Source organism: Drosophila obscura, unplaced genomic scaffold, assembly GCF_018151105.1.
Source record: "Drosophila obscura isolate BZ-5 IFL unplaced genomic scaffold, ASM1815110v1 contig_14, whole genome shotgun sequence".
NCBI classification, from domain to species: domain Eukaryota; kingdom Metazoa; phylum Arthropoda; class Insecta; order Diptera; family Drosophilidae; genus Drosophila; species Drosophila obscura.
Genome location: NW_024542724.1, coordinates 404,428 through 425,393, shown reverse-complemented (window position 1 = coordinate 425,393; position 20,966 = coordinate 404,428). Strand labels below are relative to the sequence as shown.

Sequence of the window (20,966 nt, the reverse complement as noted above, 5' to 3'; positions counted from 1 at the left end):
GGAAAGTGGCGTAAATGGAGAGGAGAAGTTAGTTTTGTGCTCGTTGGTCAAAAATGATTTTTTAATTGTAAGCTTCAAAGTGTATAATTATTGGTTAGTTATCGGTTAGGTAAAAAGACTCTACACTGGGGTTATATAAGCCATATTTAAATGCGCGGCCGGCCCCCCAGTCAACCTCTGTCTGGGTCTATCCCTCCCTCTCTTTGAGGCCCATTTGAATTTTCTAACTTGCCGCCTGGCCTATGGGCAACAAAATTAAGTTATTAAATATTTGTATCTGTGTGTGGCTTTCGGCTGGTGTGATTTTCTGTGAATGTATTGGTGGGAATGGTAATTAGTTATGGTTAGCAGAGCTTGTTCGCAGTTGGAATGTCAAATGTGAGGGAAATATGGCATTTGGTTGGGAAGGAATCGAGTACGTGAGTGTAGAGTCACACTAAACTAGAACACTCATTCTCACAGGCTATTCTATTGATTGCTAACTATACATAATTACTGGTTTGGCGCTCAATCTGCCATCAAATTTTGTTACTCTTGCCGTGGCAATGTCATCAAGGATATCCAACCAGATCTGATCGAAATATGGAATGAAGGAAGTGACGACATCACTTACGTTACAAATATTTCACTGCATGACAGTTTTTGTCTACGGAAAACTAGCTTACCATTGAAATAAGAACTTGGCATAACAAAAATTTAAATAAATAAAATTACACTATAAAATAAATTTCTGGCATTGACATATTCATTTGACTATAAATTACTAGTCTTGTAAAGGTTAGGCTCATCTTTGAACCTCCCCCAATCAATTGATCTTTTCAAATGCAAATTGTAGGGGGGAGTGCAACAAAGTACGAGTATCTGAAAGTACTATTTTAGTATTCATTCAAGTTGTCCAACCTTTTCCACTAAACATCCACTTTAAAATGTTAATTGCTAAGAAAGAGCAGTAGCAGTGGCAGAGCAGTGGAATTAATAACAAATGTCTGTGGAGCAGACATACATCATTAGAAATTGATGACGCATGTCGCGTGCAACTGCAACTGCAACTCGCTGCATCCATTGTTGATGGCATGCAACCCTTTGGCAGCACTAAAACACGGAGCGGTAATTAATTAGACTTTCATAAAGAGCACAAAATTCTATAAATTATATTTCATTGCCGGGGCATAAATGTCAGTGGCGGGGCTGGCTGCCATGCGCGACTGCGCATCACGTGCCCCACAGCAAAGAGAAAGAGAGTCGAGAGCCCCACCCCCTTTGGCAATATCATCGTTATTAATTGTTGGCCATATTTATGGAAGCATTTACTCGTCTCGTCTCGTCTCGTATTGTCCAGCACCAGCACCGGCAATGGCAATGGAAATGGCAATGGCAATCGCATGTTTGCGAAACAAAATCGGGGAAAGCCCATTCCCATTCCGACACAATACTCGCACTCGAATTCAAATTCAAATTCAAATATAAATGAATGTTATTCGCTTTGTGTTATAAATTGTTTATTCAGTTTCTCTCTCTTTGCACATCATTTAAATAAGTGTTTATAGTACTTGGGGTTTTGCATTTTCAGTGGGGCAGTGGGGTGGGGGGAGAGTGTCTAAAGAGTTTAATTCAGCGTGGAATTTTCACAATAATTGCAAGTATAGGAACACATGGACAACAACGAAGTGGATAAATTAAATTACAATACACAGACAGATACACAGGGGTGGGCGGGGGATGGGGTCGATGCTAGGCCTACGCGTAATTAAATTAACTAATACTGTTATAATTCTACAGAAAATTACAATGGAGTGAAACCGTTTCCGCTGTCCTTGACTCACATTCACATTCAGCGCCTGGTCACACTTCCAACGGTTCATGGTTCACGATCTCCCTCTCTCTTCAGCATCACATGCAACATCGTTCACTCTCTCTCTCTCTCGTTCTGTCTCTCTCTTGCATTCTCTTTGGATGTTGCAGCAACAGGTTTTTGGGTTATTTACAAAAGGTTTTCAACAACATTGCACATACATTTCATAGATATTTTTAAAGGAATTTTCTGGTTTCTGGTGTCTGGTTTTGGGTGGGACTCTCTTAAGGACTCTCCGCTCTTGTGGAGGCTGGCGGCGAGGCCTGATGCTGCGGCACCTGATACGGACTGAAGCGCTGCGGATAGTGATTCATCTGTGGCCTCGCCCGCAGATCCGGCGACGCCGAGCCGCACGATGATGTGGGTGTGGCCGGAGCTGGCGGTGCTGCTGTTGCAACAGGTGGGGGCGGTGTGCGATTGGCGCCCGCTGCTGCAGCGGCGGCTGCTGCAAAGGCCGCCTGTTGATTGGCACTGGCCAGGAACCCGGCCGTCAGCTGGGGCCACTGCTGCTGCCACATCCCCAGCTGGAAGGCGCTGAGGTGCGAGGCCGGTGGTGGAGCCTGCCGCTGGTACAGATGCGGTAGCAGCATCTCGGTGTACGGCGAGCGGCCGAACATCTGCAGGTGCTGGCGGGCCTTCTCCAGCAGGGCCAGCGAGGCGGCGTCCGCCTCTTGTGGGGTGAGCTGCGACATTAGCGGATCCGGAAAGAAGCGCAGCGGTGCGGCTCGCATATGCTGGTCGAAGAAGAACGCATCCATTGGATCTCTGCAAACGAACGGACGAGAGAATGAGAAAAGCTTTAGAGAAGAGTCTTGAGCAGGGGTAGGGGCAGGGGCAGGGGCAGAGCTTCAGTTGGGGCAATAACATAATTACGTTGAAAGTAACTGCCAATTGCCGACACTAAACTACAGGAACAACAACAACAGCAACAACAACAACTGCAACAAGAGCCACAAGAGATACATTCACTCATTATTTTCGTGTTTTCATTTCATGTACGAATCGGCTTCAAAGTTAAAGCCGCCGATCTGTAATTTACGCCACTTAAGCCGCCGCCGTGCCGGCTACAACAGCGATGTTGCTCGTGTGCTGTTGCATGGTTGTTGTTGTTGCTTCTTGATGTTGTTGCCATGTTGCTGCTGGCGGCAGAGCGTTTGCTGCCGCTGCCGCTGCTGCTGCTGCGTTGCTCTTGCTGTCTTAATAGTCGCCGCCTTGCAACACTTTGAAGTTGCTGTCGAAAAAAGGGCTGCGGCAGCCCTCAGGTCCCTTGCCAAAAAAAAAGCCCGAAGAACGGGGTCCTTTTGGCGCTAAGGTCATCCTGACACATGTTGCTGAGTGGCCGAATTGTTGGTCGTGTGCGAAAATGTTGCAGCGAGTGCAAACGGTTAACAGTAAATTTTAAGCAAGCTGATTTGTAGGATTTAATATTAAGAATTTGTCTGTGATTTTTTTGTTTTTTATTTAGAACGTGAAATGTCTCTACAGATTGATTATGTAACTAAGAATGTTGCAGACGGGGCAACACTAAAATATACTATACATGATAAAGGCTGCAAGAGACTGAAAGAGTTTTACACGAGGAAATCGAATGCAGTCTGAGACAGATTTACTTGGAAGTCCTTCTGAATGCACACGTTGCCGTGCCAAGTTTTTCCACTCATAAAGAAACATCATGCATGATCATAGAACTTGCCCTTTAATCTGTATTTTTTCAGAGAAATCCAACAACCGTTCCCACATCACATCATTCTTCAATCACAACAGCGACGGCATCGGGTGATTGATCGCAAGTGCAGCACGTCGCAGCCGCAGGAGTTGCTAATGGAAATGCGTCAGGACGGAGCTGCTCCACACTTCGCATTCCGCACTCTGCTCTCCGACACTTTCACACATTTTCGCTAATCAGCAACAACTTCAGCTACTTCAGCTACTGTAGGGTTTTACGGCTCAACAGGCCATCGTAAATTAGGCCATAAATCAGACATGACCCCATAAAAATGGCAGAAACGGGGCCAACTAGTGAATCGCGGGGAAGACACTCACCTATCAAAGTCTGTGAGACGCGACGAATCGCGAAATCCCTTTGCAAACGGGTTCGAATCGATTTTCAGTTTCGTAATCAATTGATTCTGATAGGCCGTCACGGCCGTGAACACGGTCTCCGGGAAAACGAAGGTTTTATGATCCATATCCTGCAGCTCCTTGGGGTTGCCGGGTATGCTCTGGCCGTGGCTCATTCGGACCAAGTGGATCCGTGGCTGGTAGCGATGCATTGAGTTCAGCACGACCTGTAAGAAACGACATGAAACGAATTCCCTGAATGCGAATGTTTTTGTTGTCTGTGCTATAAAAAATGTACGCCCATAAAAAGTAGTCCATGTTTGTTTTGACTGTCCTCGAAAGGCTTTGCAGCCTCCATTCTGCATCTTCCCATTCTCCTATCCCACATACCAGTCCCCGTCCTTTATGGCTGCGATAAAAACGGTAGCAGGCTCGTAAACAAAGCGTCGCCACTCGGATCTTGGGCTCAGAACATGTGGGCGAGTCGGTGGGGGAGTATTTGCCACCAAATTGCCAACAATTTTCATTCATTTTTGTGCGCGCGCAATGCCATTTGCATATGTGCATGCGGCAACTCTGGCTGACCCCATCTGACCCGTCACGACCCTGCCCCGAACCAGAACAAGAACCAGAACCGGGGACTGAAGACAATGCCAGTCAGCCGCCCGCCAGTTTATGTGTTTGCGTCTTCCCTAAATTATTCATAAATGAATTCGGGATGGCAGAACTGCTTGCACACAGGTGCTCTCACTGGAATTGGGGTTAAGAGTCAGTAGTTGCATATATTTAATATTATATCCGTTAAAATCAAAGACAGGAGGCTGCAGTTGGAAATCTGCCAGCTTTTAAATTAAACATTTTAACCTTTAGTAACTTCTTTCAAAGCTTTGTTCCCCACATCTCCACTTTCTCTTTTCGTCCTCATTGGGATAAAAGCCTTTTGTCAAGACCAAGTGGATTCACACGCTCCATGCACATTGCATTTTATTCAATAAAAAACTGCGAAGGAAGCATTACCTTTCCACAAACCCCTCGGCTGTACGTCTTGGACGCAATAAAGGTACGAGTTCAATCACCAGCACATACCAATCATAGGAATGTAAACGCTTTTATGCCTATGCTGAAGAGTGGCCCTTAAGGCGATGTCCCAAAGGACGATAAACATTTGTATATTTGCCTGGTCAATCCAGCTCCTTGTTCGGAGCTTGTTTTCAGGTATCTTCTCTCGTTCCACGTTCCACATTAGTCGCACTCTGAGGGAATAGCGTTTAAGTCGTGGGTTATCTTTGACTTTGACTTCGCAGAAGTGAGTTTTCTCACAAAAGACAAAAGAAAACATAAATAGTCTACAACAGAATAAAGTAGAGATGCAGCCCCAGTAAGACCTGTTTTTCTTATCCTTTGTGAACATATTAATATATCCATATCCATATACACATCCAACCCTACCCACTCCCTCCCTGTTTATCGATTTCCTTCTGCCTCTAACAATCCTGCATATCCACCCCGTGAATGTCCTTTGCTGGCTTAAGCACCCAACCCACCCCCAGTATCTAGAGTTCGACTCACCTGTCCGCTCTTATCCATTTCGTTATTTGTCAACTTCACCTTCTCGAAGGAGACGACCTGCTTGCGCAAGGCCTCCGGGCTGATGGGGCAATCCGGATGGCAGTAGATGCGGGCCGGCGGCGGTGGATCCGCCTTGCCCGCCACCAGCCAGGAGCTGCGATGGTAGGCATAGCGATAGCGCCGCGAGTCCAGGGGCACAATGTCCAGCAGGACGGCATACCGATCCGGGGGCTGGATCTGCCGCAATGGACCCGAGAAGCTCACACGCACCGTGGGGAACATGCGCCTGAAAGTGGACCAAGTGGTGTGGGGTCGGAAAATGTTAGTGAACTCAAAGAAAAGCATGGAGAAAGGAGGGAAAATCGTGAACTATTTTTTTATTGCCCGCCATTGTGTTGCAGGGTTGAGGGGGTGTTGTTTTGTGAGCATTCGCTGCGGGGTATGCAAATAAGACGCATATTTAATTTTATGACTTTTAGCACGTTTTTGACACATTTCCGCAAGCGATGTCGCAGGACCCACGCCACTGCGAGGGGTACAGAGGGTGTGCCACCCCCCCTAACCATTCCACAAACCACCTTCCCCGCAAAACCATCAACAGTTGAAATTATATAACAACAATTTGTCGTTTTTTGTGTGTTTGCGGTCGAAGGTAAGTGTAAATGACGCTAATGACCCAGCCCACTTTTTTGTCATTTGTCTCCGAGCCAAGAACATGGGGAGAACGGAACGCCTTGTCAGAGCCACGAACATAAAGCCCACAACATTGGGTGTTTGTGTCTATGAGGGTATATACTTTTTTTGTGTATCTGTATGTGTGTGTGCTGGCTAGACGGATTACACGTGGTGTGGGTTGGCTAATTATAATTGATTTGCTTTGAGTTGAGTTGGTAAATTAATGGGGAGCCATTTGTTGAAATAAAATGTAATAATTATCAGCGAACCATTGACAACTTCTAAGCAATGAACAGTGTTGAGTAACGCCTAAAATATACAATGAGTAAGATACGAAAAAGATGTGTAACATTGAGGTGCATTACACAGCTTGAAAGAATCTAAAAATATTATATTTTTATTTATTTATTATTTATTTATTTATTTTTTATTTTATTTATCTATATTGTTTAGTATTGGATACATATTTTGAACCAAAACTGAACCCCTGAACTCCTCCTTTTGGTACATTTTGTAGTTGTTGCTACTGCGGAAATCGTTTGGGGAAAGAAACCCTGAGGTAGTTGCCTAGCCGTTTAATCATCCCTTTCTTCAACACATCCCCCAAGACTTTGAACCCAGAACTGCTCTGAAAAAAAAAACGTTTTGGCGTTTCTTTTTCATTGTAACTCATATTTGTGTGTGATTTGTACAATTGCAGCTTGTCAACGCCCTGCTTTACAGCCCATTATTGGGGGCTGGGCGTGGCCAGTGTCACCGCGCCAATTGTTTTGGCAACAGTTGTGGATATGGCCCCACTATTTAGTTTGAGCAACAACCAAAACGAATAACAGTCGCGGCAATCGTTGGGTCTGCTGCAAAGCAAGTAGCAAGTGCAGTTGCATGCCACAATTAGCACCATTGTAGCCGGCATTTAACATGGTTTCTCTTATCTGAATATCTACGAGCTGCAGCCAAGCGGAAGCCGCCCCAGCCGGAAGCTTCCATTTTGTTTTTGGCCAAAAACGAAGAAGCAGAAATGGAATGGAAGTTCGAGTACCAGCTAAATTTATTCGGATTGTTAACACTTTCCTTGGCGGTTTGATGGCTCTGCTAATGTGCCCATAAATGTGCGAAGCTAGACCAACTGCCACGCCTTTTTTTGGCTATGGCTTTCCCATATCTAATGCCACCCCCCGTACAGCTTTTGGGGGGCTACGAGACGGCAATGTCGTAAATCATATTCCAGCATTTACATACATTTTATTAGCCACAGCTACAGCGACAGCCGGAGGCACTGACCACACCCCACCTTCTGGGGAAAACCCCATCGCAACGACTTTAGTTCTTTCTTTTGCTGGTGTGGATTTTATGTATTTGTTTATGGGAAAATTAGGGAAATGGCTTTTACTCAGTTTTAGTGTGGAATGCAGGAGTGGACGTGAACGTGAACGTGGACTGGACCGGACCGGACCGAGCTTAGGTGCCAAAGGTTACAATTATGAAGTTTACACACCATTTGCCATGGCCAGAAATACCACAAGGGGAGGACTGGCCATCAGCGACTTGGGGTGGCTTTGGTTTCAATTAGTCTGGCCGAATATACGCCATATATAGAGCATGGAGAGACCCTATGGGAGAGCCGCCAATTCATTATCAACACCTTTGTTACAGCAAATTAAGCCTCAAGGTCTAAATTAATAAAATGCAAATTAGCCAGCGACTAACGAAACAAAACGAACCAACCCCGAAAACCAAACGAAACAACAACAAAAAAAACAGAATAAAAACGGATATATAAAACTATAACTTAGATCTTATCGGGAACTGACAACACTCCCCCTTTTCCCTGCTACTTCCATCTTTTATTAGTTGATTAATTCATAATTTAGACCCGTCTCTGACCCTGCCGCACCTTTCGTCTGGGGGATTAACTTGTTTCAATTGTTGTCTGTTCCTGTCGATTCCCCCTGATAAATGGTCTGGGTCTTGGGCCGTAGTTCAGCTGTTCGTTGAAATATTAATGGAGCTGTGGCAAAAGTTTCTGAAACTACGGAAATTAATACAGAATTTTCTGCCTGCCGATGCCGAGCCCGTTGCACCATGAAAATTGCAATTGCCATGCATCTTGTGCTACTGTCTGTCCTTTCGGACCCTAGCCCCGGGATAGACAGATCTGACCTGATAGGCGTGAAGAGTTTGTCGCAAAATATTGACAAACCGAGGGACCTCGACCCGCTGGGCGAGAGGTCAAAACAATTAGCCCGCCCGCGTCTGCTGACTTTTGTGCGCCGCCTTTGTCTACGGAACCGGCAACAGAATGCGGAAAATGCCAACCTCAAAACCGCTGACAGCGTGACAAAATCACAAACCACGTGATATTTTATTTCAATGACCGCAGCAGCCAGCACATACCCATAGACACACACAAGGAGAGCAGTCCTGAGAGCTAACCTGACCATCTGACAAACAGGTAAACAACAATTCAAACAATCTCTGACTCTTTTCTTGGGCTGTAAATCATCCTCGAAGTTGGCTTCTTGTTTCGGGCCCGAATGTCTTCGCAATTTGATGCACTTCTTGTCCGCATTTCATGGCTCCGCTCTGGCGGGAGATGCGCATGCTCTTTTGCAACATTTTGATGGTAGTTCAATGACGACTGACTGCAAAGGGAATGCATCTTCCATTTATCCGATTATTTGACAGTAAGTAAAGCTGTTACACTGAGTATATCCGTATGATTAGATATAGAACTACTGTAGATGAAAATTCACATAAATCCACCCACATCCTCTATGGGAGCATAAGGCATACATATATCCCAGATACCCCATACTATTCCTGTTCGTATATTTTTCACTACAGAACCTTTCGTATCCACATCTGATTCCTGCTGAACATGCCACCGAACCATGCCATCTAAAAGCTGTACCCAAGCATATACTTTTGTAATCTAAAATGTATCACTCACAAACGAAAAAAATGTCCCGCATTGCCACTCCCACTTCCCCTGGTCGGACATGTTTAGCTACCAAACGACGTGCTGACATAGATGTATATCGGCATTGGGAATTATTGTTCTCTTTCTCTTCTCTTTTGGCCACTCTTTTTTTTTTTTTTGCAATTGTGTTGCCGTCCGTTCGTCAAACCCGCACAAATGTAAATACGAATAAGCGGCGGCAAGTGTCGGTCAGAGCTGGGCATCGGTATCCTTTGGCTAATTACAGGGCAGCAGTGGCAGTTGAGACAGTGGCAGCAGTCACCAAAAAAACACCGAGAGTCAAACAGAACACGAAACGGAATGGGTCCAAAAGCAAGGGGACATGCAAATGTGTTGTTAGCGCGACAATCGGCAGCTATTACAATGCAATTTATACTTTGTGTGGACGCCGGACTCGGGAGCCGGACTCGGGACTTTCTACTCAGAGCTCAGGATTCAGGATTCAGGAGGAGCAGAAGCGAAAGGAGTAAATTTGTTAATGTGTCGTAAATGCGCTCAGCAGGGGCATGGGGGGAGGTGGAGATATCTTTTGGGGTCGACTGTTGACGGCTACGAAAGGCTTAAAAAAAACACACAACATAAACATCAAACAAACAAACGAAACAAAAGTTGCCAAGCGAAAAGACAGAAAAGCAAAAACACTAAAAACAATAAGACATAAATCGAACAGAGAGTCGAATGCGTGATACCCAGTAACAGCAAAGAAAAGAATATTTGAATCTGAAATGTTATCTAAACTTAAGAATTATCCATACTTTGCAAATTTGAATAGAATTTAAATAGATATTTTAAATGATGATAATTATTAAAATTATTTTGATTTATCCATTATATATAATAACTTTCATTTAAATATTCAATATTCAATATTAGGCTGGTGTATTTCAGGAAGCAGCCACACAGTTGGTATGATGAAAGACTATGCAATAGTAATCGTTATTGTATAGTCTTTGGTATGATGGATTTGGGGCTAACCATCACCATCTGACCCCTCCCTCAAATCCATCATACCCATCCACAGTGAAAGGGGCAGCGGAGTATCAAAAAACAGAGCTCCTAACTACCACCTAGCGACTAATGCGCATTTCGCATGTTATCCAAAAACTGAAGAGAAGGAGAATAGCAGAAAAAAGTGAGCCCAAAAACAGAACAAAAACAAAAGGTTCTGGCACCCAAACTGTTGTGTTTCATGTTCGTTCGTTCGTTCATGTTTCCTTATTCGTTTCGTATTCATTCGCATTTCGCATTCAGCCCACCAGTTTCCCCCCCCTGCCCAACCTGCCATCCATCCATCCATCCTACACGACATTCGCACGAGAATCGAGAAATATCGTCAAGCAATAATTTCTTCAACTTCTTTGTTGAGTTGCGAATGAAAAGTCGTTTAACCCAGGTCTGTGTGTGGGTACGGGTGTTTGTGTGTGGCGTTATACCCTTGCAGAGGGTATACTAATTTTGACTAGATGTTTGCAACGCATTTATGTGAGTGACGGTACAGGGTACTGTTCCTAATCATTCTGTTTTTACACAAACTATTCCCAGCTATACGAAGAAAATATTTGGAAGGGTATATAAAACTTATTTTCCTGTTCATGTTGTAGACCCAAACCGCTGATGAAACGAGCTGCTTCCCCTGGGTTCAGGCTCTCTGTTGGTCTGGCGGCTTCCCAATTTTTGTTTTCTGCTAATCGAAAATCGACGGCATATTATTTCGATGCCATGTCAATCAAATTTCTTGGCCAGCTCATGGAGCCATCTAAATGAGAAACTAACCAAAAAGTTGTTGATATTTTCCAGTTAAGACGAGGAGGCGTCATCGGCGGGGCGGGGCTGGTGGCGATATGGGGCTTGGTTCCATGGGTGAAAGGCGCATTAAAGTTTTATTGATTGTTCGAGTTTCTGTTTCGAGGACTATTCGTGGGCAGTGTGGAGTGGAGTGCCCTGATTGGTGCCCGACTGCCGGGGGCGGCATTATGGTTATGACCCGGACTGCCCCTCATCACATACTCCACGCAGCACGCCCCAGTCTCACCACTGGGCAAAAGGCCTGCGGCAAATTGAATTCCAATGAAAGTTAAATGAAATAAAATGCATGTGAGGAGAGGAAGTTGTGATGCAAGTGGACCCTGGGGATAGCGACAAACACTGTGAGATCGATTATTTGGGAATTTCTGCAATTGCTATTGGTAAATGAATACTGAAAATTGTTCGGTGCACGTTTAACCTAATCGATTGCAAATTTAGACAAGAGTGTGAGTGTGGGGACTGTATGAATGAGGAATGAGGAAAACATGAACATTAAAATGATAACGTTGATGTAAAATCTACGCTCAGATATATGTACAAAGGCGATGCTCTATTTTACATTTAAAATTCGCTTATAAGGCACTCAAAGAATAATGATTTATTTACCCGTCACATCACATATGAGAAACTCCCTGTATACATTTGACACAGATAGTTATACCAACCGAAACATCTTTCCAAGAGTGTAATCTAAATAAAATCCAACCTCTTTCAGGGAACCCACAACTTTATCAAAAGTATTTTTATATTCATTCATATTCTACCAGACTCCTACCCAAGACCTATCCTCACTAATTGAACTGCCTGAACACCAACCATTCATCCCATTCATATACCACTCAAAGATACTCTTTAGTGTAAATGTAAATCTACACCATAGACTTTTGTGTGCAAGTTTCTTGACTCACCTGCCCGATTTGGTAATGATCATTTCAGTGCCCAATTCATGGAACTTATCCCAGAGCTCCTTGGTCTCCAGGTGGCACTGGATTGGCGTGAGATCGTCGCAATTGCACGAGCCGAGTATCTTGGGCGTGGGCTGCTGTAGACGGAGGAGAGTATCGGAAGGTGGGACATGGTAAGAAAAGCGCTTTTCGTATAGGAGCATTGCTGACTTTGTTGCGTTTGGTTACCTGCGCGGGCTCCTCTGGCGACAGGCGTTCGTCTTCGGGACTCTGGGCTGGCGGTGGAGGCGAGGGCGTGGCCGTGGCAGTGGAGCCACTACCACCGCCACCACCACTAGATCCAGCTCCAGATCCAGCTGCGGCAGCATTTGGTGTGGCGGCTGTGGCACGCCCTCGATGGCTGCTTGATTTGCTGTGATTGCTGTTGTTGTTGTTGTTGCTGTTGCTGTTGTGATGATGATTGTGATGTTGGCGTTGTTGCTTGTTTGCTGTTGCATGGTGATGTGTCTGCTGCCGTTGTTGTTGCTGTTGTTGTTGCTGTTGTTGCTGCTGCTGCTGCTGTTGTTGCTGTGCAACACGCAATGCCTGACGCGCTTGTTGCTGGGCCTGAACTGCTGCTGCCGCCGCCGCCGCTGCTGCTGCCGTTGCATTTGTGGCAGCCAGCGCCGTCGGCGATTCAGAGTCACTGCAGTCAACCACATCAACGTCAACATCATCGTCCACATCCTGCCCCGAATACTGCTCCACAGACAATGGACCTAGATGCAACAGAGACATCAAATTGGCTTGTTAATGCGGGAGGAACAGGCAGAGTACAGAGAGCGCTATGGCAACATGTTGCATGTCGATGACGAGGGACAGTCGACACACTCGACACACTCGACACAGTCGAGAATCGGTCGCGCCCAGATGTATTTTACAGATTACGCCAAAAAATTCAATTATTTGCTCAAAATGCAATTTCATATGTTAATTTTGCCAATTTCTGTGTGCGTATCTGTTTGTGTGTGTGTGCGCGCTGCATGGCCAAATGGTGGGGCAGAGGTGGAGTGTGGGGGCCACCACTAATGAATGCATCTGTTGCAGCTTCTGTCTCTACCCAATTATGGCATCTAAATAGTTTTGCATACGCGACAGAGGGAGATAAACATACGCATATAGATACATACATGCATATGGATATGTATGAGTATATCTTCCTCGCTTTTCATGCCCCCTGCCACCACACCATATGGCATACTCTCCCCCCTTGCATACAAATAGGCTTTGATTATTTTATTGCCGCGCATTTGCCGCAATTATCAAGTCATCAACGTTGCATTGTCATCAATATATAATTTATAAAGCATACAAAAAAATAAAAATACGAGAAAAAATATGCACAGCAAATAGAGGAGAAATATAATGCAATTGTGACACTTTTTGCTCCCTGACTGGGGAGGGAAATTGTGTAAGGGGTTAAGGGGAACGGTATGGGTATTACTAAGCAATCGATTAATTGCATTTTTTTTGTTGAAAGGTTCTATTGGGGCGGGAGGGTTCTTTTGATGTACTGTCGTCAACACATGGAACTGCTTTTATTGAATGAAGGCTAAATAAAGTGAAATAAAGTAAATATTCTATTGAAAGTCTATTACGATAATAGACGACAATACTGAGTTTTGAATCTTGTATGATGATCTATAACATTTTCTCATTAGATTGTCTTAAAACTATCTTCAAACGATGCGACAGACAGTATTGTTATTAAGGTGACGGTAAGTAAACAATAATTTAGGATTATTAACCATATGTTTCATATGTACATATGTATATTCCTTGAACGGTGGAAATTACTGGATTTGGGCCTCCGCATAAGAGAGCATTAGCTTTATTGCATTGTAAATGAGCAAAGAATTAGGTAAATTGAAAACTCGTAAGGATCATGTTTTAAACCACCGCAACATTTTTGAATAAAATAATTACGGAGATAAAATATTTTCGAAGAGTCCCTTAGTTCTTGGATTGTATATATGTACATATATATATTTGGAAAGTCTCCTGTAATATGTATTATATTTTCTTCTACAAATTTAATACAGCTTAGTTCTGCAAGGCCTGCAGTTCCTAAAAAAATGTCTTTACTTTGTTATACAATTTTATTTACAAGTTTAAGCCCGATTACTTTTCAGATAGAATTCCAAATAATTGTTAGCTTGTGCCGTATCATAAATATGTAAATGAAAGTTCCATTTGATTATCGTATAAACGCGTAACTTGAGCTAAACATCAACATGTTGGATATGCAAAAAACAAAATGCTGTTCTAACAGTAATATTGTTCATTCCCAATCAACAAAAATGAACAAACTGGAACTGTTCATTATGCAGACCATCCATCAATTCAAAGCAAAGATAAATATATGTGAATAGAACTTCTTCTGAGAAAGAACCCATAGAACAAATGAACGACTATTTTACAAAAATCACCAACAATTTGAGCGACGAAAAGGAAATGCTCATAGAAATGCAAATTGATATCTATTTAAGAGTGTGTATGGTATGGATAGATTCAGATATATGTAATGTGTAGATGGTGGAAGGTCGGAATTACTTTACTCACTCAGACTCCTTTCGGATGGCTCGCGGCTGCTCGGGGCGTTTCCGCCGCGCGCCATAATCGCGGCAATTGAGAAATCCGTGGCAAAGGAAATGTTGTGCTGATGCTGATGATGCGGATGATGATTATGATGGTGATGATGATGATGAGTGGCGCTGCCGTTGGCGAGGTTCGTGGTGGCTGCCGCTGCGGCTGCTGCCACAGCCGCTGTGGCAATTTGTTGCTGAAGCTTGGACTTGAAGTTCTGCGACGACGACGAAGACAACGACGTCGGAGGAGGCGTCTGTGGGGGCTTAGTATTTGCTGGCTGATTGCTCAGAAGCATTTTCAAGCCGAGTTTTCCCCTTGCAGTGTTTTGATTTTCCGGTATTTTACGGATGTCTATAGTATATACAGTTTTCGATTTATTTTTGGGCTTTTGCTAGCGTTTTATTGGAGATTTTTTCTGTATTTGATAGAGAATGGTATATGTTATATATTTTTTTTTAAATTTGCTTAAAATGTATATGTGCTAATTATTGTCTGAGTATTATTATTGTCATTTTTAAATTGTTAAAAAATTGTGTTGATTTATTTGTTTATATTGTGATGATCAGTTTTGTATACAAATTTTCTTTGGGCTTGAAATTTCAACGTAACGTATACTCTTTATTAGTTTTTAAAATCATATTTCCATTTGTTTATAGTAGTTGTATGTAGTTCAATAAATGGAGCTTTTTTTAAGTTCAAATTAATTGTTTGTTTTATATTTGTATTTTTAGTTTCGTATTTGCAGTTTTATCATATTTGATCAAGTTTATTCATTTATGAAATTGTTTGAAGTATGATCTCAATATTTTATTGCATGTTTACCGTATTTAAACATTTCCAGCTATTTTTAAAATTGTATTCAAAATATCCTTTCAATATTCGCTATCGTTTCACAGCCAGTTCTCGAAAACAACACACATTGCGTTTAGCCGGGATTCGCACACTTTACGACCGTAACGAGGTCCCCGGGTCCGGGTTTTGTGTCCGTGTCGGCGTCCGGTGTCTGGGTCCGGGTCGAGAGTCTAGCACCGTGCCGGAAGAGAGATAGAGAGAGATTGTGTGTTGGAGCCGCCGAGCCGTCGCTGCCACACAGTCACGCAGCTGACCATTGAATGAATCGCCATGAATCGAATGAGCGCCGGCCCGATTCGCTTTTGGCCGCCATGTAAACGCATTCGCAAAAGCAAAGCCAAAAGCACAAAGGCAGCGGCAACAAAATGAGGCAGCGGCGGCACGTTGCGGCAGTGGCAGAAAGCCGAAGTCGAAGACGAAGTCGCAGTCGATTCTGACCCCCAAAAGAGTGAAGAACCGATCTTACGGCAAAGGTTTTCAACACCCCAATACGTAACGCCATAAATAGTCTTACGTCACGTGTAGCGCTCTACGGCTTAACGGTCTAACGGGGGGCAGGCGTGGGGGTAAGGTAAGGCACTTGGTTGATGCTCCGCTGCCTCGTCTCGTCGCAGCCAGCGTCAGATTCCTGGCGGCACTGACACGCGGGCCAGTGCCAAAAGAAAACTTTTGGCCTTACGTCACGCTAAGCCCTCGCTACGTAAGAGACGACACGGCGCGCGGTTAACCGCAAAAAGTTTCAATTATGAGAAGTGCGAGCGAGGCAGCTGTATGGTCTGCATTCCCATGCAGCGACTGCGACGTCGACGCTGCGCGCATAACTCATTTCCATTTCCCAACACCACTCCGACGAACGCCAACATTCCCATGCACTCAAAGTGTGAGAGTGAGACCACTAGTGTCATGCAGTCGAGAGAGCGCTTGAGCGGCAGTTCTCTGTTTGGCGCAAACATGTCCATAAATTCGTCATTTTGTTTTTGGGCGGCTGTTGACAGTTGGGTCGTTGTTGTAGTTGTTGCCATGGGTATGAGCGTGTGAGTGAATGAGGGCAAGAATGAGTGTGAGTGAATAGCATGCATGAGAGAGTGTGTGTGTGTGTGTGTGAGAGTGAGTGTGAGACTGCTCAAGCGAGTTTCTGCATGGTCTGATTGAGTGTATTAGCCAGCGAGTGAGTCAGTTTCTGAGGAAGTATTTGAGTGTCGAGTGCATTTGTGAATGACTCAGAGAGGGGGTGTGTTTTGTAAATATCATCGGATATTTGTGCACTTTTTCATTGTTTCATACGCTTTGTTCCGATTCCATTTGTTTTCTACTCACCACACTCAAATGAGTGGAGTTTATTGAGTGTAGTTTTCAGTGCATGGGATGAGTGTTGATTTGAATGACATTTCTGTGAATCTGTGAAAGGTATTTTACGCTGAAATTTTTGGAGAATATACAGGGACGAACTTAAATATTATAGCAGCAATAAAATGTAGCTTATTGAAATTTTAAGAGGAGGTATCCGATAAAACAATCAATTTTCTTTATATTGGCTGACATTATTATTTTATTTTATTATTTTTTTTGTATTATATTTTATTTTAAGAATATGTGTACATAGTACAAACAGAACACATCTCACCCTCAAGGACAGGACCCGTCAATGAAACGTCAAAAATTTATGGCCCTCTAAAAAATCTCACAAAAGAAAATTTACATAAAAGAAACGTTTGCTCCCCCAAACTAAATTATCTGTACTTGATGTAAAACAGAACAACAGAAAACATTGCACAAATATTTCCTATAATATTTGATAATTAGATTTGATACCTCCATGCTACAGGGAAATATTGAAGGCAGAAGGAATATCTTAAACTATTGATTAATGATCAGCATTGCCAGCGAAGCATTCTTAATTCGATAAAATTCAATATACTAGAAGTAGTACCCTTGTATCATCAGTATCATTTTCGGGCAATATTTTTGGTTCCTCGATGTTTTATATGTATACCCGTACTTTTCGTTTCCTCCCCATATCACCATTATCCCAGAAGAGAGACAGACAGGAGACCTCGAGAGTTATCTCAGAAAGTGTCTCGTGTGCGGCGTCCAATCGGAAAATCATAATTGAATATCAGGGTTCCTGTCACTCTTCCTCCCTCACAGCCCCCTCACTCCTTCCACACTTTACCATCGCTCGGCTTCACTCCCCACCCCTCCCTAGATAACGTATGTAAATTTTTTTAATTTAAATGTTTGCTCAAAAGGAAGAAAAAAAAACAGAGGATGGAAAAAAATGCGACGATGGCGTGTGAACGCAGCAGAAAATTATAGTCCTAGAGAGTCCTGGAGTCCTGCCTCCTCCGGTGGCACCACACCAGACATACCGCCACCATCTTGTTGCCCTCCTCCTGACTTTTTTCACAATTCGTCAGCTGCGCCCTCTGCCCCGGCCCCTGCCCTTGCTCCAGAATGCGGACGCGGAAGAGGATGAGGATACGCGGCGCCGTGCTCGTCGGAGTAGTCCTTTTTTTCTACCGGCCGACTGCGGTTTCATTTGCATGCGATTCGTGGTTGCCAGCCGATGTGGCGCACAATTGAGCCACTAATGGCGATGTTGATGGTGGCCAGATCGGCCAGAGAGAGAGAGAGAGAGAGGTATAGCGCGGGAAATACTGGAGGGAGGTGCGCTATATGGTGGAACCCAGAACCCAGACAGGGTGGGCCCTTCCCCCGTCTCCCGCTTTTGTTTGCTTTGTCGCGGTTCGGTGACAATTTTTCAATGATTTGTTTCCTGCCCTGAAATCTCATTTGCATATGCCACCATATTTTTTCAACTTTCCTGTTTTTTCTCCACTCTATCCCTATCCCAGTCCCTGTCCCTGTCCCACGTGCCCATTCCTATTCGAATTCCTGGTCCTGTTGTGGAGTGAAAAATTGCAATCACTTTGTTTTATTTTCAGTGTGGGTTGGTTCGTCTAACTTTTGGGCAATTTGAATTTGATTTAATGAAATTAAAAGGGCGTGTTCTCCTAATGGTGTTGTTCTTTAAATAGTTTGGGTGTATTCCACTCGGGGGGATTTTTTCTCTCTGGCTAATGAAGTGGTTAAGGGAATGTTTCTTCCAAGTTGATTAAAAGAGCAGAGATATTTTTCAATGTTTAGTGGGAAGAGACAGGAGCAAAGTTCAGGCAGGGAAATAATATGTTGAAGGTGGGAAGGCAAAGGCAACATTTAGAGGTGATATATGTATGTATATAAATCTGTTTATTGTAGTTTTTAACGTCTTGTAACAATATGTATTACGATAGTCGTTCGAAAAGTAAAAACTCCTCTTGTTCTAGTGCTTTCTTAAACCAGCTTCTAAGGCGCTCTCTTTTGAAGGCGAACATTACATTGTCCTGATCACTGTCATCTTTTGTTTACTGATATTTCGACTCATGCAAAACATTTCAAGACTCAAAGTGGGTTGCTCAAGCGGTAAGGTTTGGTTTCTTGTCAGACAGCATCCATATCATCTGTACGAAGTCGTTAAATTTATCAAATGCCCATGGCCCATAATGCAGCTGTTGCCTCGGTATTTCTGACCATCGACGGATATCAGTGCACTCTAAACTCATTTAGAAGTGCCACTGGATTCTGCGGCTGTGGATTGAGCCACATTGCATATTTTTGCCAATGCAAAAAAGGCTACAAAAATAGTATTTAGAAATTTCTTAGCGATTAATTTGGGAAATGAATGAAACAAAGTAGAAGAAAAGTTAGGGAGAAATGAACACTGATATGTTTCCATTAACACTGAGGAAAAAAGTATAAAAATGAAACTGCTTTCATTTAGAATTGATGAGATATATATATTTCTGCATATATAAAGTTGGAGGCAGAAAATCATTTGTTGTTTCCTGTTTCCAATATACTTTAAAAACTCCATATATTTACCTCACTTCTTACCGATCAAAATCTCAATTCGTCTTGATGTCTGAACAAACAGAAACATTTTAGCTGAAGAGCTGGTCTCGGCTTGAGAAATTTGCATAACTTCAGCATATTCCGCACTGCCTACAAATCAAAGCAAAGCAATCCAAAACTTATTTATGAACAACATCATAGAAGTCTATAACTAACCTGAAAGCAAGATATGAGGAAACCTTTCCGGAAATAGGAAAACAGCGCTGGAAGGGGCGATGGTGATGCAAACGCAACCCAATCAACTCTCCAGAATCCATTCCCATTGAAATTGTATGGCAGGAGATACAATACATTTTTGTTTACGCTTTGACGGGATTATGCCAGAAACGGAAGCCGCAGACTGGATTCCATGCCCGATGTTGCTGCTGCTGTCGCTATCCATTAGTTTTTATTTGGGAAATTTCACTATTTTCCTTGCGGTTCTTTTCCCCCACTCCGACGTGCACTAAATGGCCAATAAGCGTGCAGAAAAACAAGGAAGGAAAACTAAGCCGTTGAAGCCGTGTCAGGACATGGCCATCTAAATGCACATGGCAGCCATATTGTGCCACGGGATATATCAATTTTATTGCTGCCCAAAATCGAACCAACATGTGTGCCTTACGCTTTTTTCCCTCCTATTGTTGCATATAAATTGCGTAGCAAATGGTTTTGTTTTTGCTTTTGGTTGCTGCAACCTTAATCCTTTGTGCCCCAGAAGGTGGAACAAAAAGCGGAAAAATAATAATTGCAAACAATTGTATTTTATGGCAGTGCCAGTAACAGTGCCAGTGCCTGGGAATCCTTGAGGAGGAGTGCGAGCGAAGCGTGTCACTGGAGGGCAGGTGTGACTGTGACCAGATCGGAATACCAAGGACGCGAACCCGAACCCAAACGGGCACTTATCCTTGAGAGATTCCAGAGTAGGACCAGAGCAAAGCAAATCCATTATGCCAGCAGCCACAGCATCGGCAGAAGCGGCAGCAGCGGCAGCAGCAGTGAGTCCCTGATCTCGTCCCTAATTTGATTTCATTACCGCGCCCACAACTGCGAAAAATTGTAGGCAAATCAAATCCTTTTGGCCATGTCTAGGGCGGAGCTGTGCCCGAGCTTAATGCGAAAATTAATCGAATCGAGATCGAAGCTGGCTCGCAGCTCTGGCAACGCCTTCCAGCTGCAGGCAGCAGAGCAGAGCAGCATCATCATCGGTAACCAGAAAAAGAGGTTCCAGCCCGAAGCTCCAACCGAAGAACCAGCGTGCCACAACTACCGAAAGCGTTGAAAACACTTTGTCGGCTCACAGATGCGTTGATAATATGGTAAAATTGCCAATGATGCACGCCCACTGTTGCCACAGAGTCCAGGGAGAGACTGGGCTTCCAGCAGATGCAGATAAGCCTCCTCAGATGCAGATACAGATACAGATACAAATACAAATGGTGCGACGAGCGTACTCGTATGCAGATACATTTGTTTTGGTCTTCGGCCGTGGCACGACTGTTTCCTGCCACATGGTAATTGCCACATCAAATGTGCTAGAGAAACAAACGCTCCACTCTCTCTCGTCGAGATTAACGATCTTTCGGTATGGACCACATCCTGGACGGGGATCAGCCAGCCAGCAGCCAGCCTGGCGGAGAACATCAAATGCCGGAGCAGCAATTGAAATTATTATTAACACGCGTTCCGTTTGCTGTCAAAATTTATG

At 43.8% G+C, this 20,966-nt stretch overlaps 1 protein-coding gene across 2 annotated transcripts; it reads right to left on the bottom strand.

The window, feature by feature from the left end:
• Window positions 1-1,482: 1,482 nt before the first annotated feature.
• Window positions 1,483-15,953, bottom strand: LOC111071789 (T-box protein H15). 2 transcript variants are annotated; one of them, XM_022363304.2, is made up of 7 exons: window positions 15,299-15,953; window positions 14,450-14,891; window positions 12,077-12,606; window positions 11,852-11,985; window positions 5,483-5,768; window positions 3,896-4,140; window positions 1,483-2,617 (listed from the first exon to the last, which is right to left on the bottom strand). In XM_022363304.2, the coding sequence occupies exons 2-7, from the start codon at window positions 14,769-14,771 to the stop codon at window positions 2,077-2,079; spliced, it is 2,058 nt and encodes a 685-aa protein (XP_022218996.2). In that variant the 5' UTR covers window positions 14,772-14,891; window positions 15,299-15,953; the 3' UTR covers window positions 1,483-2,076. The 2 variants fall into 2 exon arrangements, with proteins under 2 accessions (XP_022218996.2, XP_022218997.2); XM_022363305.2 differs by having other exon boundaries at window positions 11,852-11,982.
• Window positions 15,954-20,966: the final 5,013 nt, after the last annotated feature.

Bases quoted from the DNA above. Each gene is read 5' to 3' on its own strand.
- LOC111071789 (XM_022363304.2), bottom strand. From the start codon at position 14,771: ATGCTTCTGAGCAATCAGCCAGCAAATACTAAGCCCCCACAGACGCCT. The intron at 11,986-12,076 runs GTAACCAAACGC...CTCCGTCTACAG, and splicing joins CGCCAGAGGAGCCCGCGCAG to CAGCCCACGCCCAAGATACT. The intron at 2,618-3,895 runs GTGAGTGTCTTC...GTTCGTTTGCAG, and splicing joins CGTCTCACAGACTTTGATAG to AGATCCAATGGATGCGTTCT.